The sequence below is a fragment of the Electrophorus electricus genome, chromosome 18 (assembly GCF_041902795.1).
Source record: "Electrophorus electricus isolate QZ-2024a chromosome 18, ASM4190279v1, whole genome shotgun sequence".
Taxonomy (NCBI): domain Eukaryota; kingdom Metazoa; phylum Chordata; class Actinopteri; order Gymnotiformes; family Gymnotidae; genus Electrophorus; species Electrophorus electricus.
Window position 1 is genome coordinate 2,488,524 of NC_137514.1, and position 18,756 is coordinate 2,507,279.

General features: G+C 39.0%; 2 protein-coding genes across 3 annotated transcripts; both read right to left on the minus strand.

Annotated features, from left to right (window-relative positions):
- Positions 1-221: 221 nt before the first annotated feature.
- LOC113591733 (uncharacterized) lies at positions 222-6,253 on the minus strand. The gene is made up of 3 exons (XM_027032356.3): positions 5,588-6,253; positions 1,790-2,357; positions 222-1,595 (listed from the first exon to the last, which is right to left on the minus strand). The coding sequence occupies exons 1-3, from the start codon at positions 5,756-5,758 to the stop codon at positions 865-867; spliced, it is 1,470 nt and encodes a 489-aa protein (XP_026888157.2). The 5' UTR covers positions 5,759-6,253; the 3' UTR covers positions 222-864.
- A 3,772-nt stretch (positions 6,254-10,025) lies between these two features.
- LOC113591736 (NACHT, LRR and PYD domains-containing protein 3-like) lies at positions 10,026-18,305 on the minus strand. 2 transcript variants are annotated; one of them, XM_081701340.1, is made up of 11 exons: positions 18,049-18,300; positions 17,008-17,115; positions 16,664-16,882; positions 16,395-16,430; positions 13,990-15,796; positions 13,658-13,831; positions 13,395-13,568; positions 12,429-12,605; positions 11,228-11,398; positions 10,859-10,905; positions 10,026-10,772 (listed from the first exon to the last, which is right to left on the minus strand). In XM_081701340.1, exons 1-11 carry the CDS (start codon positions 18,149-18,151, stop codon positions 10,219-10,221), a joined length of 3,570 nt encoding a protein of 1,189 aa, XP_081557466.1. In that variant the 5' UTR covers positions 18,152-18,300; the 3' UTR covers positions 10,026-10,218. The 2 variants fall into 2 exon arrangements, with proteins under 2 accessions (XP_081557466.1, XP_081557467.1); XM_081701341.1 differs by lacking the exons at positions 10,026-10,772; positions 10,859-10,905 and adding an exon at positions 11,679-11,787 and having other exon boundaries at positions 11,262-11,398; positions 18,049-18,305.
- Between the last annotated feature and the right edge of the window lie 451 nt (positions 18,306-18,756).

The following is an 18,756-nucleotide window of genomic DNA, read 5'->3' on the forward strand; positions in this document are numbered from 1 at the left end:
TTAGATGGTTACATGTAATAATATATTTTTATTTCTTGTGTAAAGACTGCAACAAATGAAAAACAAGCTGCTTTTACATTAGGTGAGAGATGTAATACGTTTCATTATGAAACACTAAATAAAAACATAAAGATACTTTCTGATGCATGTAGTTGGGTACTGCACAAATTTCACCCCTTGGATTAAAAAAATGCAGGTAAAAGTTTGTTTAAAAATGTAACCAGCAAACAGGACTATTAAATATGTAATCTAGTATTTTTCCCCCTTAGCAGAACAAACAGTGCGTGAATCAACTGTGCCCTGAGAGAAGTGGTCAGGTTGGTTACCAGGAGATGCTCTGAGAATACTGTTAGTAGCCCAAGATATTACACAAACCTTTCAGCATTTTTATATGGATATCATATTTAAAAGAACTACAACAGTTTCAATGTTTATTTATCATATGATTATTGCTGGAAACTGTACATAAGTTACAAGTTAGATATTAGCAATTTGAACACAATGGAAAACGATGATAAGCCATCTCAAAGCAGCTTCTGTTCAAAGATCAGAACTAAAATTCTCACATAAATGATCAAAGTGTAATGACTAGATTTGTTCATTTGTGCTGACGGCCTTCAGTGCTTCTTTTAATGGTGGAAATTTCAAACAATCAAACTTTTCATTCACAAGTTAATAACTGCTGTTGCCTTCTGCTGTTTCGCCGTACCTGCTCTGGATATCTCACACATAACAAAAATGACATTCAGGTAGATTTAAGTACTAAATCATTTAAGTGTTGCCCCACCTTATTGTACTTCTTGTACCACCAGAGTACTCTGACTCTGAGAAGAACCTTCTTTTGGTTTGTTTAATAAAATGAGTTTATGTGGGTGTGTGTTTTCTCTTATGGTACAGAAGGGTAGAGGATGCGGTGTAGCTCTTTCCACAGATGGAACAGTGGTAAGGTTTCTCTCCTGTGTGTTTTCTCTGGTGGCTCGTAAGGTGAGCCAGCTGAATAAAAGTTCTCTCACACTGTGAGCATTGGTAAGGCCTCTCTAGTGTGTGTGTCCTCTCATGGTTTTTGAGATTCGAGGCATCGACGAAATGTTTCCCACAGGTTGAACACTGGTAAGGCCTCTCTCCTGTGTGTATTCTCTGGTGGACTTGAAAGACACTCAACCGTGTAAAGGTCTTACAGCAGTGAGTACATTGATAAGGCTTCTCCCCTGTGTGGATTCTTTGGTGGATCTGGAGGACATCTAACCGAGTAAAGGTCTTAGGACAGTGGGAGCATTTGTAAGGCTTCTCACCAGTATGTGTTCTCTGGTGAATCTGAAGGTTATCCAAACGCCTAAAAGTCTTACCACAGTCAGAGCACTGGTACGGCTTCTCTCCAGTATGTATTCGCTGATGGACTTTAAATGAAGTTGACTGAATGAAAGTCTTGTTGCACTGAGTGCACTGGTATGGCCTCTCACCAGTGTGGATTCTCATGTGTCTGTAGAAGGATGAGGATTTGGAGAACGTATTTCCACACTCAGTGCAAGAATAAGACTTCAGTCCGTTGAGTTCTTTTCCAGGGCTAATGGCTGAGGACAGCCGTCTAGACTGACCTGGAATGGCAAAGGTTAGAAATCACCATTACTAACTACAAAGGCTGGTTACATTGCTTATTAATGCCATCATTTATTATTTATTTGTTCCATTATCCATTTAGTATAATGTAAAAAGAAAACATCCGGGAATATAAAATTAGCAGAGCTCCAAGATAATCATTCATTGTTGGTCTTTAATGCAGTTCACTTACTGGAACTAATCAAATCCTCATTTTCCTCCGGTGAGTCGCTGCGATCTGCACGCTGCACAGAACTCATGCATAACCGAGGCTGTGGATCGCCTCTGTCAAATGCAGGGTAAGGCATGTTCGGATCATCTGGTTCAGCCTTCCAGAGAGGCGGTAGAGAAGACTTCTCCCCCAGCTCAAGTTCAGTAGAGTGCTCCCCACTGGAAATCGCCTCCCCTTCATCTGGTTCCATCTTAACTACAACCAATGAACTGCTCCAATCCTCAAGTGTACGCTGGCTCTCCCCTTTAGATTCATAATCCCACATCTCTTTAGGGACAGATGGAGCTCTGCAAGAAGCTATCGGATTGGACATGTCTGCTGAATCTTGCAGGGTGTGCCGTTTTCCACTGCTGTGTACAGAAGGGCTGATTTCTTCTGGATCTGGTTCTGTTTTGATGATTACCAACAAACTGTTCACACCCTCCTGGAGCACATGATGTTCTCCACCACAGTGTCCCTGATCCTGTCCAGTTGTGTGGATCGATTCCACTTTAGGAAGAAGAGACAAGGGCATTATATCCTCCAATTCCTGTTATAAAACAAGGGGAAAAAAATGCTCATCAAAGAGGCACAGACAATATTTTTCTAGACTAGAATTGAGGTTGAGGAAAATCATTTAAGGCTGAAATATAGTGAAATATAGAAGAAATATAGTGAAAAAAAGTTAAACATTAAAAAAAGAACACTAAGAGAACTACTGTAGTCAAAGAAGATACAAGGTTTAGGGGTTGAAGGAGAAGGAGGTGATGGAAGTTAATTTGATGCAAAAACACTATTCTGAAGGACAGGAAGAATCTTTCATTCAAAGCATGATCATAAGTGCATGGAATTTGCAAAACACCACTCAAACTGGAACCTGATTTTATCTGTGGGGAAGTTCTTCTTGGACCTCTTCTTGGCATTTATTTTATGTTCTGGGTTATGCTGCAAAACTCAGTCTCTCGAGTTTTAAATGAAAGACAGACACCACAGTTTTCTGCTGTAAAATTTGTTTGTATGCAGAATTTTATGTGCTGAACTTTTGAGGAAACATCTTTTCACTCATCTGTCCACAGTGATTTTTTTGCTGGTTATTTTATTGCAGTGGTCGCCTCTGTACTAATCTCCTACTGAGCTGTTCAGTGTCTTTCCTATGGTAGACCCAACACCAGTCATCACATTATAAACTTTGACACTTATCAGAGGATTCTACAGCATCCATCTGCATTGACCTCTGCAGGAAACCCACTCCAATGTAGAACAGCTCAGAGGTTAATTTCTTCCTATTGGCTGATAGAGGCTAAGTATTTAAAAGCCATTATACACATCATAAAACATTTCTTCTAAAGTCCTCTTCGATCTCTTCCCATGTTACAAATATTGAACCCTTTTTAAATATTCTATATGCATGTCCATATGAATGGCTCCTAAATGTGCATGTATTCCATACAAAATGTTTTTATTTTTATTAAGAGATCTGTACAATTCTGTGCAATGTGTGCGCATGAAAAAATTTAAAAGGAGATTCCATAAAAAGCATCTAATAAAAAAGGATCAAAAAAGGATTTCTAAGGGTGGACTTCCATCAGACAACAGTCAGGCAGATGCTTTACAAAAAAACATAAGTTTTTGTCACTCCTCTCCTCAGGAGTCCAACAAAGATCCTACTGCGTGGATTCCTCCAACAGGTCATAACAGATCCTTAGGACAGAAACAAAGAGTTCTTGTGTTTGGTAACAGCTGTTAAAACACCAAAAACCTAAACAAGATTGGTATTCATGAGAGGAAACTTCTCCCATGAAAGGAAAAAATACATTTTGGGAAGAGACCACCTGGGTGTTTCACATTACAGGGTGTTTATTCTACAGAAGCAATGTTCTGTAGGCAGATGAGACAAAATGTCAGAATGCATGTACAGAGAATTACGTTTAGTGAGAACAGTTTATACACAGTGTATACCATCACCACCTCCACGCAATCCCTGTGTATACCACAAACCACCACCCACACCACCTGATACCAGTGTATACCTCCACCACCACCACCTCTATCTCCACCACCACCGCCACCAGATCCCAGTGCTAAAGCATTAGTAAGGGGGTATAAAGACCTTGAGCTGCGCATGGGCACGGACATCTAAGAATTACTGATGCACCCACGGACGCCCAGTAGTAAAAGGCCTGAGGTGTCCACGAATGCCCAATACTACCAAGCTTGAGGCACCCATGAACTCCCAATGCTACCATAACAATCTACAGCAGAAGCCATCTGTTCCCTATAACTCAAAAAAGGTTGGGTCATGCAACATAATGAACCAGGACAGTAAAAAGGTAACTGGCCAAGCCAGGTGTGATAGCATCCCTAATTCAGAGTTTCCACTCTGATGTGCATCACAGATTAGATCATATGCTTTGGACTGTCTGAAGGGCTGTTTTACACACTGAACTTCCTTAAGGGTTATTTATGCTTAAAAATCTGTTAACTTACTAGAGGGTTCCCTTATTCACATCTGTACCTGGCACTATGTGACAAGCTTGTGTTTCATGTACTGAAAACTGATCTATTGTATTTGAGACGAGTCCATTATAATTCTGCTGTAGGTGAATGGTTCTCATGTTCTTGATGTTGCAATAATGTATCATTGACTTAGCTATGGGTAAATCCTGTGCCTGAACTTTGGTCTTTCCTCACACAACAGCTATCTTATACCAAACAATCCAAAGCAAGACAAACTTGTAGTCTGTTAAGAGGTGAGACGTAGTGTCACGGCGTTTGCATCTGCATCATAGGTAGTGTTAACTCTGTGGTAATTCGCTTTGGATAAAAGCATCAGCTAATTGCCTAATTTCCTTAAATCTAAATGAAGCAAGTGAATTTATTATTATTATTATTATTATTATTTTATTTACAAATGACATAACTATTGCCTTCAGTATTTTAATGACAGTGTATGGGACTGCTAAATGACTATGTAACTATGTAGAGTCACTGTACCAAATGACGATGCAAAACAGTTATAAACTGTGCTTAATTTAATTAACAATCTTGAGGGAATGAGTGTATACAGCAAGCTATGTCTTACAGATACCTTTTATAACTGAACATAGGCAGACTCCTGAATGCTGACTGTTCTAGTCACCAAACACTTGCAGTTATGGTAGCTCATAGCAAACAGGACAATCATTTATTGAAATGATCTACAGTAGCTAATTAAAATTTATTTAATTGATTAATTAATTAATTTCAGACCATAGCTGAATAGGGTTTTTTCTTCCTGCTAAGCTTATTAACGTATTATTGCTGCTTATAAAACATATACCAGTGACCTGACAATATTTTCAACATTTTGAATGTGTTTATGATCAATTTTGATTTTCAGGCTTTTGGTGCTCATGTGGGGAGACAACAGAAGCAGTACAATGCAGTGTAAAACCAATTCTAGCCATTACATTTTTTTCAACTCTGGGCTGCCCATGTACTCTAGCTATTACATGTAACTACACTGACCTTTTTACTACAGACACTGCCACAAAGTAGCTTTACAGAACTCCAGACAACAAGACCTCAAATGAGTTTGCGGAGTGTCTCACATGAGCAAGTAGTGCGTGTTAGTGATTCCAGCCAAACTAAAATGAGGGGAACTTCAACTTGGCAGTTTTTGTTCCACTTCCAATTCAGTATGCTGGTGTGCCAAGGTAAAAGTTTTTTAGTTTGTTTTGCCAAAGCGCAAACCTATTTATACTGCACGCACGGTATAAAACTAAAAAAGTAGTTTCAAACCTCTTTTTGGAATTCTCCTTCCTCCTTGAAGTTAAATTTCGTGTCGAAATGCTCCTCGTTTGTCAAGTTACTTTGCACATGTCCGCGATTTATAGTGTCATCATTGGATAAATCGGTTCCGACTGTCTTTACGTTCACTGCCTCAAAATCGCGACATATATGGAAGTCCATTCTCCGAGAATTGTCACGTTTTCAACTTGACAGCCTGGGAAAAAATGCTCGATGCACTATACTGAAAGGGTGATACCGACGAACAGTTTTGTCAACTGACTATCGTACCAAATACCCTCACGTACTGCTGTTGCTTGCTGGCTAATTAACCATCTGCGGTAAAAACCGGACCGAGTCAAATATCTCAAGATATTAATTAAAAAAACAAAAACAAATAAAAACAATTGTTCATGCTCACATAGAGATATACTAATAATGGAGCATCTAGAATTACTTTAACAGCTAGCTAACTTCGTGTCTGCACACCTCCATACAAAATGTACATGTACGAATCAAACCATCCTATGGTATAAAACCGAACATTGTACATAATATTGTGCTCAGCTGGCTAGTTTCCTAACCGCGTGATGTAGTTCTCGCTATTTCCGTATTTTATTTAAATATTTCATATGAAAACGTTCTACTTTCGGCCTTAATGCATCAATCTATGGCGTCGTAACGTTACACAAATGCCATAACCGCATTGGCTACATTATATGTCAATCAAATCATCTAAGCGAATGGTTTTCTGACATCCAGACACAGAGCTCTTTCTTGCACTGTGGGCGGTTCCACTTTGACAATGTCATATGAAATATTCGTGTCGTACTCAAGACCCTTACTTCAACATGTTACTGATACCCGTCTTCTAACGTAGATGTGCTAACGGATTTTCACGGTCGCTTGAGACGATTTACAGTTTATTTTTACATGTTGATATCAGCGCCGCAGGTAGCCTGTATGAAGATGGAGTTTCTGGGCTCTTTAACTCTAAATCACTGGAATGTATTTTCATTTGGCTATTGTTACAAGCTAGATGTAACATGAGTATTAAGCCGCATGAGGTTGGTGAAGTATACAGACAGACATTTAAAGTTAAAACAAAAAGTTAAAGACCTAGATCAAAGTCTTTGCGTTGATCATTTTTGTAATCCACGTTACCGGGAGGCTGTTGGAGCGTTCCCACTCAGCATCTCTGATCTAAGTGACAAGGCTTCCGGGATTCACAGGTGTGAAGAGAGCTTCGAATCCTCCATTTACACTGGAGTTCGTCTACAAGTTAACAAGGGTAAACACTTTTCTATGTGCACATTTTCCCACATACGCGTATATTTTGCTGGAAGTGGCAGGCTACAAACTGAGTATTTCAAACAAGGACAACTGTGTATTAAGACTGCTGAAACACATATGCATTCTTATTGTGCTCTGTACATGTAAATAGGTCTGACTTAATACTGTACGCTCAATGTGTAATCATGACACCACGTAACTACAGCCCTACTGGGCACAGAAACACTTCTTCTATAAGCAAAAATACAGCACCTTACACTCAGCACTGGTACATTTTATAGTAGCCCATGGAAAATATAATAAATATATAATATAATAAAATATCTGTTAACAACTCTGTAATGGTGACTGTATTTTTCCTGAATGTCATTGTTTTCCTTTAAAAATTAAAATAATGACAAAAAGAACTAACTAAATCTAACATAGACCTTTCTTGAGGTTTTTATTAATGCTGCTGAGTAAAATACAGTCTAGGCTATCTTTTTTCTATTTTGACCATGGGCATGCATAGCAAGATTAGAAACTGTTGGTTCTCTGCACACGGTAAGAGGCAGAAATAGAGCCATTAATATAGACCGATTATAATAGTCCCATTATAATAGACCTATTCTTATTCTGTCGCACACTCAGGTATACCAGTCAGCAATGTGTTTATGGGAATAATGACAGCAGACATCCATCTCGGTTCTGACATTATGGTTATAACCAATGACGCGTAATCCAGTATTTCTGAGAAAGGTGTCTATGTCAGGGATGCTCAGAGGCTGAGACCCCACTCTACTGCTGAGACTCCACTTACACTACTGTTAAGACTTCACTGTTATTTTTCAGAAGAAAATGGAGATTCTTCCAGAGATGCTAGTCACCTTTAGAAAGGAGAAACCTGCTACAGAACACACCACTCCCAAACATCACATATATGCAAAAAAAGGACTGTAAAAATAATGTATGTTGGATATTAAAAAGTATATCATCTTACCACTCTATAAATGATTTGATTAGTAATTGTTATTAATTAGGTCATAAAAACCTAAAAAAACAAACAAACATGAACAAGCAGTTAAAAGTAAAAAGACCAGTCTTGACCTAGTGACCTGTAGAATGTAAGTGTAGTTGTTTCATATCTTTATGTAGGCTGGATGATCATTTCAGAGTGAATAAGTGTGATCGAAAATATTATTCGATCATGTATTATCATGTGATTCATATGTAATGATTCATATATAATCATGTTAATCCTTTCCATCATGTAATCCTATATGAATGGTTTAGTCTGCATACTCTGTCTCTGTATATTGTGTGAACAAATGACTGTTGGAATGTTGCTTTATGACCTGCATGTGTTGTGACCTGCACAGGTCGTAAAGAGGGATTAGGCTTTTGTTTTCTTGCAAATGGTGTCTGTCCTTTGAAGCGTCCTGGCATATGCAGGAATGTTCATCACCAAATGGAGTAGGGAATGCGTAAATAAGATCACAGAGCACCCCCTCCCCGGGGAGGGGCTTGAAGTCTAGATATAAGGAGTCGAGTCAGTCTACCCCTTTAGAGCTTTCACTTTCGAGCATTAGCTCTCACACAGCTGTGTTTTGTGTGTCCTATTTTCTTTATTAAATTACTCTTTTAATCACGTCTGACTTGCTGTTTATTCAAATTTCCACCACAAAAAGACATCCTGTTGGTTAGATTTTAGCCACTTATATAACACAGCTTATAAAACTAAATGAATGTCATGCTGACTGATGGGCAAGACAATGCAGCTAGGTCTAAGATTAAAATGGATGATCTGAGATTCACATGGATGTTACCCTTTTGGTTAATGCAATTATTAAGAAGAGTAAAAGATGCTTCTGGTCCAATTAATAACCATCAATAAACTCATTTTGAACCATCATGGTTCAAAATTAGTTTATGACCTATATTATTTCTACATGATTATGGTCCCTTTTATATACAGTAAGACTTATTTATTCCAGCTTTCATGTACTTCACACTTTGTATTTGACACAATTTTATTCTATATAAATATTAAAATATAAAGTATTATGCAAGTTAAGGAAATATAATTTTAGTACAAAATATATTTGATATATATGGCATGGAATTTTAGTTTTGAAGCATTGCATATGGTGTATAAATGGGAATGGTTTCTCTCCTGTACAGGAGGTTGAGTATGGTGCTAGGAATACCAAAGTTCTTCTATTAAGTCCAAAGAAGAATGAACATTTTTGTGAACAAACAAGTGTTCAGTATGGTACACTTTTTAAAAGCAATATCTGATTTTCTCGAAGAGTTTGAATTAAAGTGTTGAGTCTCAACTCATGTTTCAAATCTGACCCAGTCTTGCAGATTTCTCCTTTGTAACATATGAAGGATTCGACCCTTTATCACAGGAAGCTGCCCAGGTGCTTGCACACTCTCTTGTAATCTCAAAAATAGACTACTACAACTCACTATTTGCTGGTCTTCCTCTAAGAGTCATCAGACCTTTACAACTTGTCCAGAACGCAGCAGCATGACTGGTCTTCAATCTTGTGAAGTTCATGTCACTCCACTGCTGTGCTCCCTTCATTGGCTTTCAGTAGCTCCTGCACCAGATTTCAAACCTTGATGCTTGCCTATAAAGCCGAAAATGGACCAGCCCCTCCATACATGAGGTCAATGGTCAAACTCCAAATTGCACCTCGAGTACTTCAAACCTTTTAACCTTTACAGCGAGGCTTGAAACATATTGCTTCAATTCTCACAGAGGATGAGCATCTCTGGCTCTCTGGCCAGCAGAGACCCTTGCTGGCTTCAAATGCAGACTAGAGACCCATTTATTTTTGAAATAGTTAAATGACCATTGAGCCTGCACCCATGTTGAGTAACAAACTCTAGTACTTATAGTAGGGTATTGTTACACTTATCATTGTTGGAGATAGAGCTTATGTATTTTGCACTTCTAGGTGTCAGCATTCAGCATGTATTCTGGTTCAATGGTATCTTGAACTCTAACCGACTGTACTGGCTAGATACATTCTGTGAGTAAATGACAAAGCACTTTTGTAAGTCGTTCTGGATAAGAGTGTCTGCCAAGTGCCATAAATGTAAATGTAGAATAAAGACAATGAAGAATTGTAACGCGGAGGCTTTAAGGAGGATGCGGGGATGAGTAGCGTGACAGACCAACACACGTTTATTTGACGTTTAAACACTCACGCTAACAGAGGCAAAAACCGACAACATAAACGACAGACCTACACAAACGACAGAACTACAGTGTAGAATACAGTGCAGAATATAGTCTATAGTTTAGACTACACTGGAGAACACAATGTCTTATGACCAGTGGCTCAAGTATTTCAGGCAAATTAGTTCATCTGGCACAAAGAGACAGAGCCTGTATGCACAGTGAACGCAGGATACAGAGGCTTCTGAAAAGCAGCCTGGAAGGTGTGTATATGATTCAGTATCTGTGTGTCAGAGGAGATGCTGTAAAATGACAGTTTGCCAGCTGGCCAGTCCAGATACACTCCTATTCTACTTGACTTTGAATCAGGAGCATGTATTTTTATGTACACTGAATCATGACAGACCTCATAGCCAGTAGAAATGCACCTAAGACACCACGACACTGGATTTGAATCAAACTGAGCTTTGGGATCACACAAAGAAATTTCAAATTCTTTCCTTTGGATTTCTTCGTAAGTGACTCCTATTATACAATCTGCATCTTTAAAATCAACCTCCCAGTAACAGCGATCTGACTGACTGTCTTTACACAGCACATGTGAAAACATTTCAAATCTGTCTGGATGATATGGATGCTGCTGGTTCTTATTCATGTTAGTCACCTTTCTGTTGGCATCGGACAGGTAGAGATTTTGGTGTGCCGTGTTTGGGTCGAACGTGAGCACACGAGCATCTACAGGACAGAAACAGTTTCATTAGAACAAAAGTCTAGCGAGACACACAAGGTGAGCAGGAGTACATGTTTAAGGATAAACGTACACTTTTTGAGTCCTGCTTTAATAAACTTTTCACCCTTTGGGTCAGTCCTGTAGCAACAAAGAATGAAAGCATGTGATGGTAAAAATGCACACAAAACTTCTTATCATTACAAAAACTGCTCAGCACTGTCCCCTTACCCCAAACAGAGTGGAACAGTCAAGACATAATTAGTGTCCACTTATTTTCTTCTTTAGATTTGTATATTAGCTATAAGGCTAGTGTAGCTAAAAAGGAAAGAAAACCTACACCTGTCAATTACCTGGTAATAGAAACAGCATGCTGAAACCTTAAACCACTTTGAGCTGAGTAATCTCAAGACGACCAAAAGCGAAATATAGACACCAAATATATTATATTTGTGCCACTAACTTGAGTAACAGTTTGCATTGTTGATCCTGCAGTCTAGCAGACAGCAGCTTCACTCCTGACTCTCCTGGGTGGTTGTAGGTCAGATCCAGTTCTTTCAGATGTGAAGGGTTTGAGGTCAGGGCTGAAGCCAGAGAAGAACAGCCTTCCTCTGTGATTGAGCAACCAGACAACCTATAAACAGACATTAAAAGGGTATGAATTAATTAACCATGAATATGTTTAACTCATGCTTTAAAATAAATACTTATAGTGGTAGAAAGAAACAATGCATACCTTAGTTAACGGGTTATAATCATGTGCATAACTAACTGTGGGCATGTTTTTTAAAGTCATTCTTTGTGGTTTCCTCCAAGTTATAGTTTGCTTTAAGTACATGACTTACTATAGTGATAAAATATAGAAAATATATACTATATATTATAATGATATAATGTCACGATAATGCATATACAATTAACTGTAGCTTCTGCTTCAGCACTTCTAGCTGTCAGGTCATCTTCTCAGGGTTTGTCAGCCTGGTCCGCAGGGTCCACCACACTATGAACCAGCTCCCAGTACCCCTGAAATGGAGTTCTTACTCAGGATGGGTGTATGGGGCGAAGTGGGAGTGGAATTTGTGAGCAGAGAGGTATCATTTTGTCAGTAGCGAGGAGCAGCTTTTTAGGACGTCAAATACTCCAATAGTACTTCAACCCATGAGTGCATCATACCCAAAAAGCACTCATAATGCAATTGCATTGTAGTCCTTTTTAACCATCCTGCTGATAGTCATTTGGTGACTTATGATAGTAGTTGTTAAAACCAACCAACTGACAAGATGCAGCTACCAGTATTCTGCTACTTGATCAATAAAACAGTTACAAATTACTTGATTTAGAAAGAAGTTACCGTTTCACTATTACATATGACACATTTAAATAGCTATACTGACCTCAACTATAGTGGTGCACAGAGTGGGTGAAAAGAGTTGAGAGTAGGGCACAATGGGAGCGAAGAGATGATCAATCTTTGAGTAAACAACTGCTGCTCCACTCCACTCAAATGCACTGCTCTTAATGGCTTGACTCAGAAGCTTGTTGGGGGCCAAGTTAAAGTAAAAACATGGAGGGCCCTGGAGACTGGATTGATAAACCCTGCTCTATGTGCAGACTGAAAGTGTAAAAAAAACCTTTATAAAGCATAATCATTCCTCAGCACTGACCCCAGTATCTCCAGCCTACAGTTGGGATTCTCCAGTCCAGCAGAGAGCATCTTTACTCCTGTGTCTTGTAGATCATTGTTGCTGAGGTCCAGCACTCTTAGAGGATGATCAGAACCACAGTGGAGAATGGAGGAAAGGAATGCAGAGCTCTTCTCTGTGAGGTTACACCAGCCCAGCCTAAGTTAGCAACATAGCACATTCAGTCTCAGAAATCCTATCTGGTCGCACCAGAACAAAGAAGGCTGATCATGAAATCTAAGTGAAAATGAGTCAGTGTTTTCATATTCATCTTTAGACTCAGTTCTGTGCAAAATATTAAATTTACCTAATTTCCCCTTTACCCCAAATGCAGTTGTTCAAATACACTGTGTTAAAAAAAAAAAAAAAAAATGTCAAGCACTGTACAAGATGCACCTCTAACTAGGACTTTTTTTCTATAAATCAAGAAATGTGCCTAAAATTTCATTTAACCACAGTAATTTCATTTACAAGTAAATAATTTTGTAAAATAGCTGGAATACTCTGTATTTACAAATCTAACTTCAAAGTGGAACCATTGTATCATATGTATTGCTTTCAGCTTTCCAAGACATTTCAAGTGCATTCCAACTATACATGATGTCATGAATGACTGGTACACAGGATATAATAACAATCATTATTAATAATAAAAGGGAATCCTGCAGTTAATTGTTGCTGCACTGTGTGTTATACTAATAATTCATTTCAAGCAACAACTGATTTAATATACACTTTTCTGACACTGCACTCAAGAGTGTAGTTTGAAATTGACAACCTTACATCCCAGGTATGTCAAATACATTTTATAGTGCATAATGTATCACCATAATAATAAGCAATGATAAGCAAGCCACATCACAATCACATTGATTTGTTATATAGATGGGTAGATAAGTTTATCAGTGAGTGCTTAAACCAGAGGTGTGGTTAGTCATGAATACTTGCCTCAAAGTGTTCAATTTACAATATGAATTCTGAAATCCAGCTAAGAGTTGCTTCAGTCCTGAATCTTCCAGATCATTGCCGCTGAGATCCAGTTCTTTCAGGAAGGATGAAATGGAACCGAGTGCAGAAACCAATTCTGTACAGCTGTTTTGGGTAAAATGGCATTGAGCTAACCTAAAAACAGTGATAAGAATTAGTGGGAATGTAAATGGAAGTGTTGCATTTGATTCAGTTTAAAATTTAGTCCAGCAAACAACTCTGACCTCAGAATCTCCAGTTTACAGTGTGAGCTCTTCAGTCCATCAGAAAGCTGTTTTACTCCTCCTCCAATACTGTAATTATCACTCAGGTCCAGCTCTCTGAGGGGGGAATTATCTGCCTGCAGAGCTACAGATACAACTTCACAGCAGCTTTCAGTCAGTTCACAGCCAGCAAACCTGTAACCATAGGGCAAGTGTTCAGGTCACAGAATTAAAGGCTCTCATTAGAGAGACAACAGTTGAAGAAAAAAAAAAAGCATAAGTTTATTATGGATAGACAGTTAAACATCTTTGCATATTGGCAAACAAAACATCTTTGCATACTGAACACTCACAGAGCTTTTCTGCAACACCTCACAACTGGCACCAGTCTTCTGCATGCTGCACTTGATGTGTTGTATTTCTTTGGGTCAAACTCATCCAACACCTCTTCAGACATCAATAGCATGTAGGCCAGAGCTGAGCAGTTTGATGAGGAGAGTTCTCTCTCTGGAAATGCCTCCATGTTCAGATATTTCTTTATTTGATTATAATGGGATCTCTCTTTGAGTTCGAGCAGGCAGAAGAAGTTATTGATGGATGTCTCAGGGGACAGTACTGGGACAGTTTTGTTCTGCATCTGCCTGATGTGCTGGATTACTTTATCAATGCTCTTTTTGGTTTTTTCTGTGTGTGGCAGCAGGCCATTCAGGAATTTCTGGCTGGACTCCAGAGAGATGCCCAGCAGGAAACGCAAGAAAAGATCTAAATGACCTCTCTCATTCTGCTTGGCTCTGTCAACGGCCTTCTTCAGTAAGAGATCCAACTTAACACTAGCAGGACGAGGAGGGTAGTCGTCAAAGAAAAACTGCAGCTCATCAAAGTTTTTGTTCAGGTAGCAACAGAACACATGGAGGGCAGCGAGGAACTCTTGAACACTCAAATGTATGAAACAGTAAACCTTCTCCTCATGAAGTACAGATTCTTGCTTGAAGATCTCGGTGCAAATACCACTGAACTCAGAGTCTTCAGTGACATCAATGCCAGACTCTCTCAGGTCATTTTCATAGAACATTATATTCTTCTTTTTCAGTTGTTCAAATGCCAGCTTGGCCAGTTTCAAGATCATCTCTCTGTTGGATTCCATCAGCTTTTTCATGTCTCGCTCATATTTCATGTCATACTTCTGGTTCTTTATGTTCATCTGTATAAGAAGGAAATGGATGTACATTTCAGTCAGTGTGGTGGGAATGTCTTCTCCATGGTTTTCCACCAGCATTGCCTGCAGAACAGTAGCTGTGATCCAGCAGAAGACAGGTATGTGACACATGATGTACAGGCTGCGAGAAGTCTTAATATGGTAGATGATTTTAGAAGCTTTATTCTCATCCAGTATCCTCTTTTTGAAGTATTCCTCCTTCTGTGCATCAGTGAAGCCTCGCACCTCTGTGAATAAGCTCACATGCTCTGAAGGAATGTGATGAGCTGCTGCTGGTCGGGAGGTTATCCAGATCTGGGTAGAAGGAAGTATGTTTCCTTTGACGAGATTTGTAATCAGGGCATCCACAGATGCTTTCTTTGTTACGCTGCACACTATTTTGCTGTTGAAATCCAATGGAAGTCGACTCTCATCAAGCCCATCAAAGATGAATGCAAGCTTGTAGTCTTCATAGATTTTTGTTTCCTTCAGTTTGTCCAGTTCAGGGTAGAATTCCAACAGCAATTCATGAAAACTGTACTCTCCATCTTTAACCAAGTTAATCTCTCGAAATGGAAGAAGAAACATGCAGTCTATATCCTGGTTTGCATCTCCCTCTGCCCAATCAAGAATGAATTTCTGAACAGAAACTGTTTTTCCAATGCCAGCAACTCCTTTGGTCAACACAAGCTTGTTCTTTTCATTTTTCCATGGCAAGTTGAAAATTTGATTACAGTTGATTGGAGTGTCCTGAGATTTTTTCATATTAAAAGCTTTGTCAATCTTCAGAATTTCATGTTCATTATTGACCTCTTTGAGTTCTCCTTCTGTGATGAAGACCTGCGTATAAACTTTCTTAAGATGTATTTTATTTTTTACATCCTTTTTGCCCTCAAATATGCACTCAATTTTCTTCTTTATGGTGGCTTTGTGACTTTGCAGGTGTTTCTGTAGAACTGCATCATCTGTTTAGCACAAAAGAAAAATCAATTTGAATAAATATTAGTAATTACATTTTCTGCTTATGTTGCAGAAAAAATAAATCTGTAAATCCACAGTTTGATATTCTAGGTAACAAAACCAAAGCCTGCATTAGTTGTCAAAGAGGAAATAAACCTCACAACAAACTGTCATTCCAGCATATCTGTACAAACTCACATTTGAGTGGAGGCTCTTTAAATTTAAATTATAGTTCATGTTATCATCAATGATACCAGTAAAACTAAAAATAGTACATACTACTAAATAATACTGATTAATAGTACCACCACCAAGAACAGACAAACACCTAACATCTAAAACCATTTTAGAGTTTTAATTAATAGGAAATGGACTGACACTATTTATTTGGGACAATACATTTCTAAAGTAACCAACACTTCTCTTTTTTCTTTTATTTCCATGTGTGGTCACTGCAGTGTGCTATACTTCCTTTCTACTGACAGTACTGCAACAACTGCATAAATAAGGACATTTCATATAAGTGATATGTGGATGAATCATGATGGAATGTGTCAGACTCATATGCGTTCAATATTAGTCAACACAAGAACTATGTGGTACCTGAGATTGTGTCTGCTGCTTCTCCTCCTGCATTTACTGAGAAATTTGAGAGAAAGTGAATGACTCATGCAAACTGGGCATTGACTTTTTCTATTAAAACAACAAAACACATTTGTGTCCTACCACTGTGTTAACAGAATGCATTAACATGAGAGTCAACAAGCAGTGCATCTGCTCAACAGAAGCCCTACTAAATAAAAAAATCAAAACATCTCCCCCCTTGAGTCAGAGATAATAAAATAATTTGTTTACTGATTATGTTAACATACCACTGCAGGAAGTGCCAGAAGTGTTGGCATTGATGATTACTGAACCAAAGATGTTGTTTTTACAGAGTGTTGGCATAGCTACAGTGCTGCTGTTGTTAGCACTCACAGTGACAGAGCATTCGGTAGGTAGAGTAGGAGGCACTGAAACAGGAACCACATACTGCTGCTGGTTTTCTGTCACAAGTTTCAATTTCCTGTCAGCCTCAAACACACAATCATCTACAGGAGAGAAATAAATGTACATCACTTGAAATGGAATCTCTGGCCAATTCTGTAGATTGAAATATAAATTGTTCTCAGTGACAACATTTGCACTTGCAATAAAACAAAAATCCCTCATTTACCTTTACTTTTCTGAGAGGTTATGGTCTGCTTTGATCTCCATCTCCAGAATAAAACGGATAGAACAATCGCCAGACAAGCCAATGAAAATTCAGAGGCATTCTCACACACTAAGGAAAGACAAAGATCATTGGGACTGACCTTCCCAACCTCGACAGTGTCTATGCAAGCCGACTATAGAAGAAGGATGGCTGCATCAGTAGAGACAACACACCCTGTTCAATGTGCTGCCTTCTGGGAAGCAGTACAAAGCTATCCGTACACGGACCAACTGACTGAGAAACAGTGTCTTTCCAAATGCTGTGGCCTCATTAACACCACATTGATCACCCCACCCCAGACCATCACCTTGCACGTTTAATACAACACTCTGCACCTTATGCACATTACGTAACTACTATCCAGGCTCTCGGTGTACAACAAATGCAGTACAGTGTAATCGCACCCTCACTTTAAAGAGAGTTATTTATCTATTCATACTATATCGATGCCCGTTTGCTGCTCATACTGCCTCCTGTAAACACAGAACGTACCTGATTTATACTGCAAACTATTCTAAACTGCTGGGTACGTAAATGCAACCTCGACCACTGATCACCTTTCCATTTATGCTAAACTGTCATTTATGTTGTAAAAAGCAACCGTGAAAGACTGGAATCTACTGTCTTTCTGCCCATCCTGTCACCAATGTAAATTTGAATATGTATATCTTGCTGTATATTTAGTATATTTTTGCTGCTTCCGGAAGGCTGTAAACGAAATTTTACTCGTGGAAATAGTTACTAAGAACTAAAGCTTGTCACGCATTCAACCACACATTTTATCTGTTTCTTGGTACTCACCGAACAAAAACATTGTGAAAAACTGGATCTAAGTGAAAGGGTGTTTCATTTTGCTAATGCTTCGCGAGCTGCAATAGCTTCTCGTGTCTCGACTGCACACCAGATCGGACTTTATCAACTTCCTGCCTCAGAGCACGGTGGCCGTGAAAGCCCATCGCGCTGCAAACGAAAAAAAAAGCGCTGCAACTGAATATAAATTACCTTCACCTCCATTCTCTTTCCGTGTCGTTCGGAAACGAACACTTCCGTTGGTGTGACTGCAGCGTTTCTGAAGTTGTATGTGTGTTCTGAATTTGCACCGCATTTCCGAAATGTAGCGCAAATGTTACCGTTTTTAATAAAGTGTTTTCCGAATTTGTATAGCCTTCATGAATTTCCATCGCGTTTCTGAAATGTAGTTGCAGCGCGATTGGTAAATTGCAGAGTGATGGGTCTTCCCACTGGCCACTGTTTCAGAGCGACCGCTGAAAGCGTGGTCAACCAACAACAGCAGCCTACGTCATCGTAGGGCTGGGTCATAAAATTCCTCGTACATTTTTGGTGTATTTTCTTGGTGAAACTAGTGATATTGGGAAAATGGACCAAGAGTTGCAATTAATTTTATTCTGTTCTAATGTGACTATGTTGGACAAATATGGGACACAGGAGATATTAAAATGACGATATGTAGAAGTTTGTAGGAGCACAAGTTATACAGAAGACTGACAAGCAGTTTGAAAAGGTATGGGGGCAAGACACTGAGCAGAACCCATGAGTTTTAGAACGTGAAGAAAGACAAATTCCATCTACACAAAGGCAAAGGTGTGAGGTCAGACCTCTACATCTAGTTATTCAATCCAACAATGGTGCACGAGGTTGGCTGGATGGCTTGTCGCACTTGTTGGTTTGTAAGAGTCGAACCACCTGCCT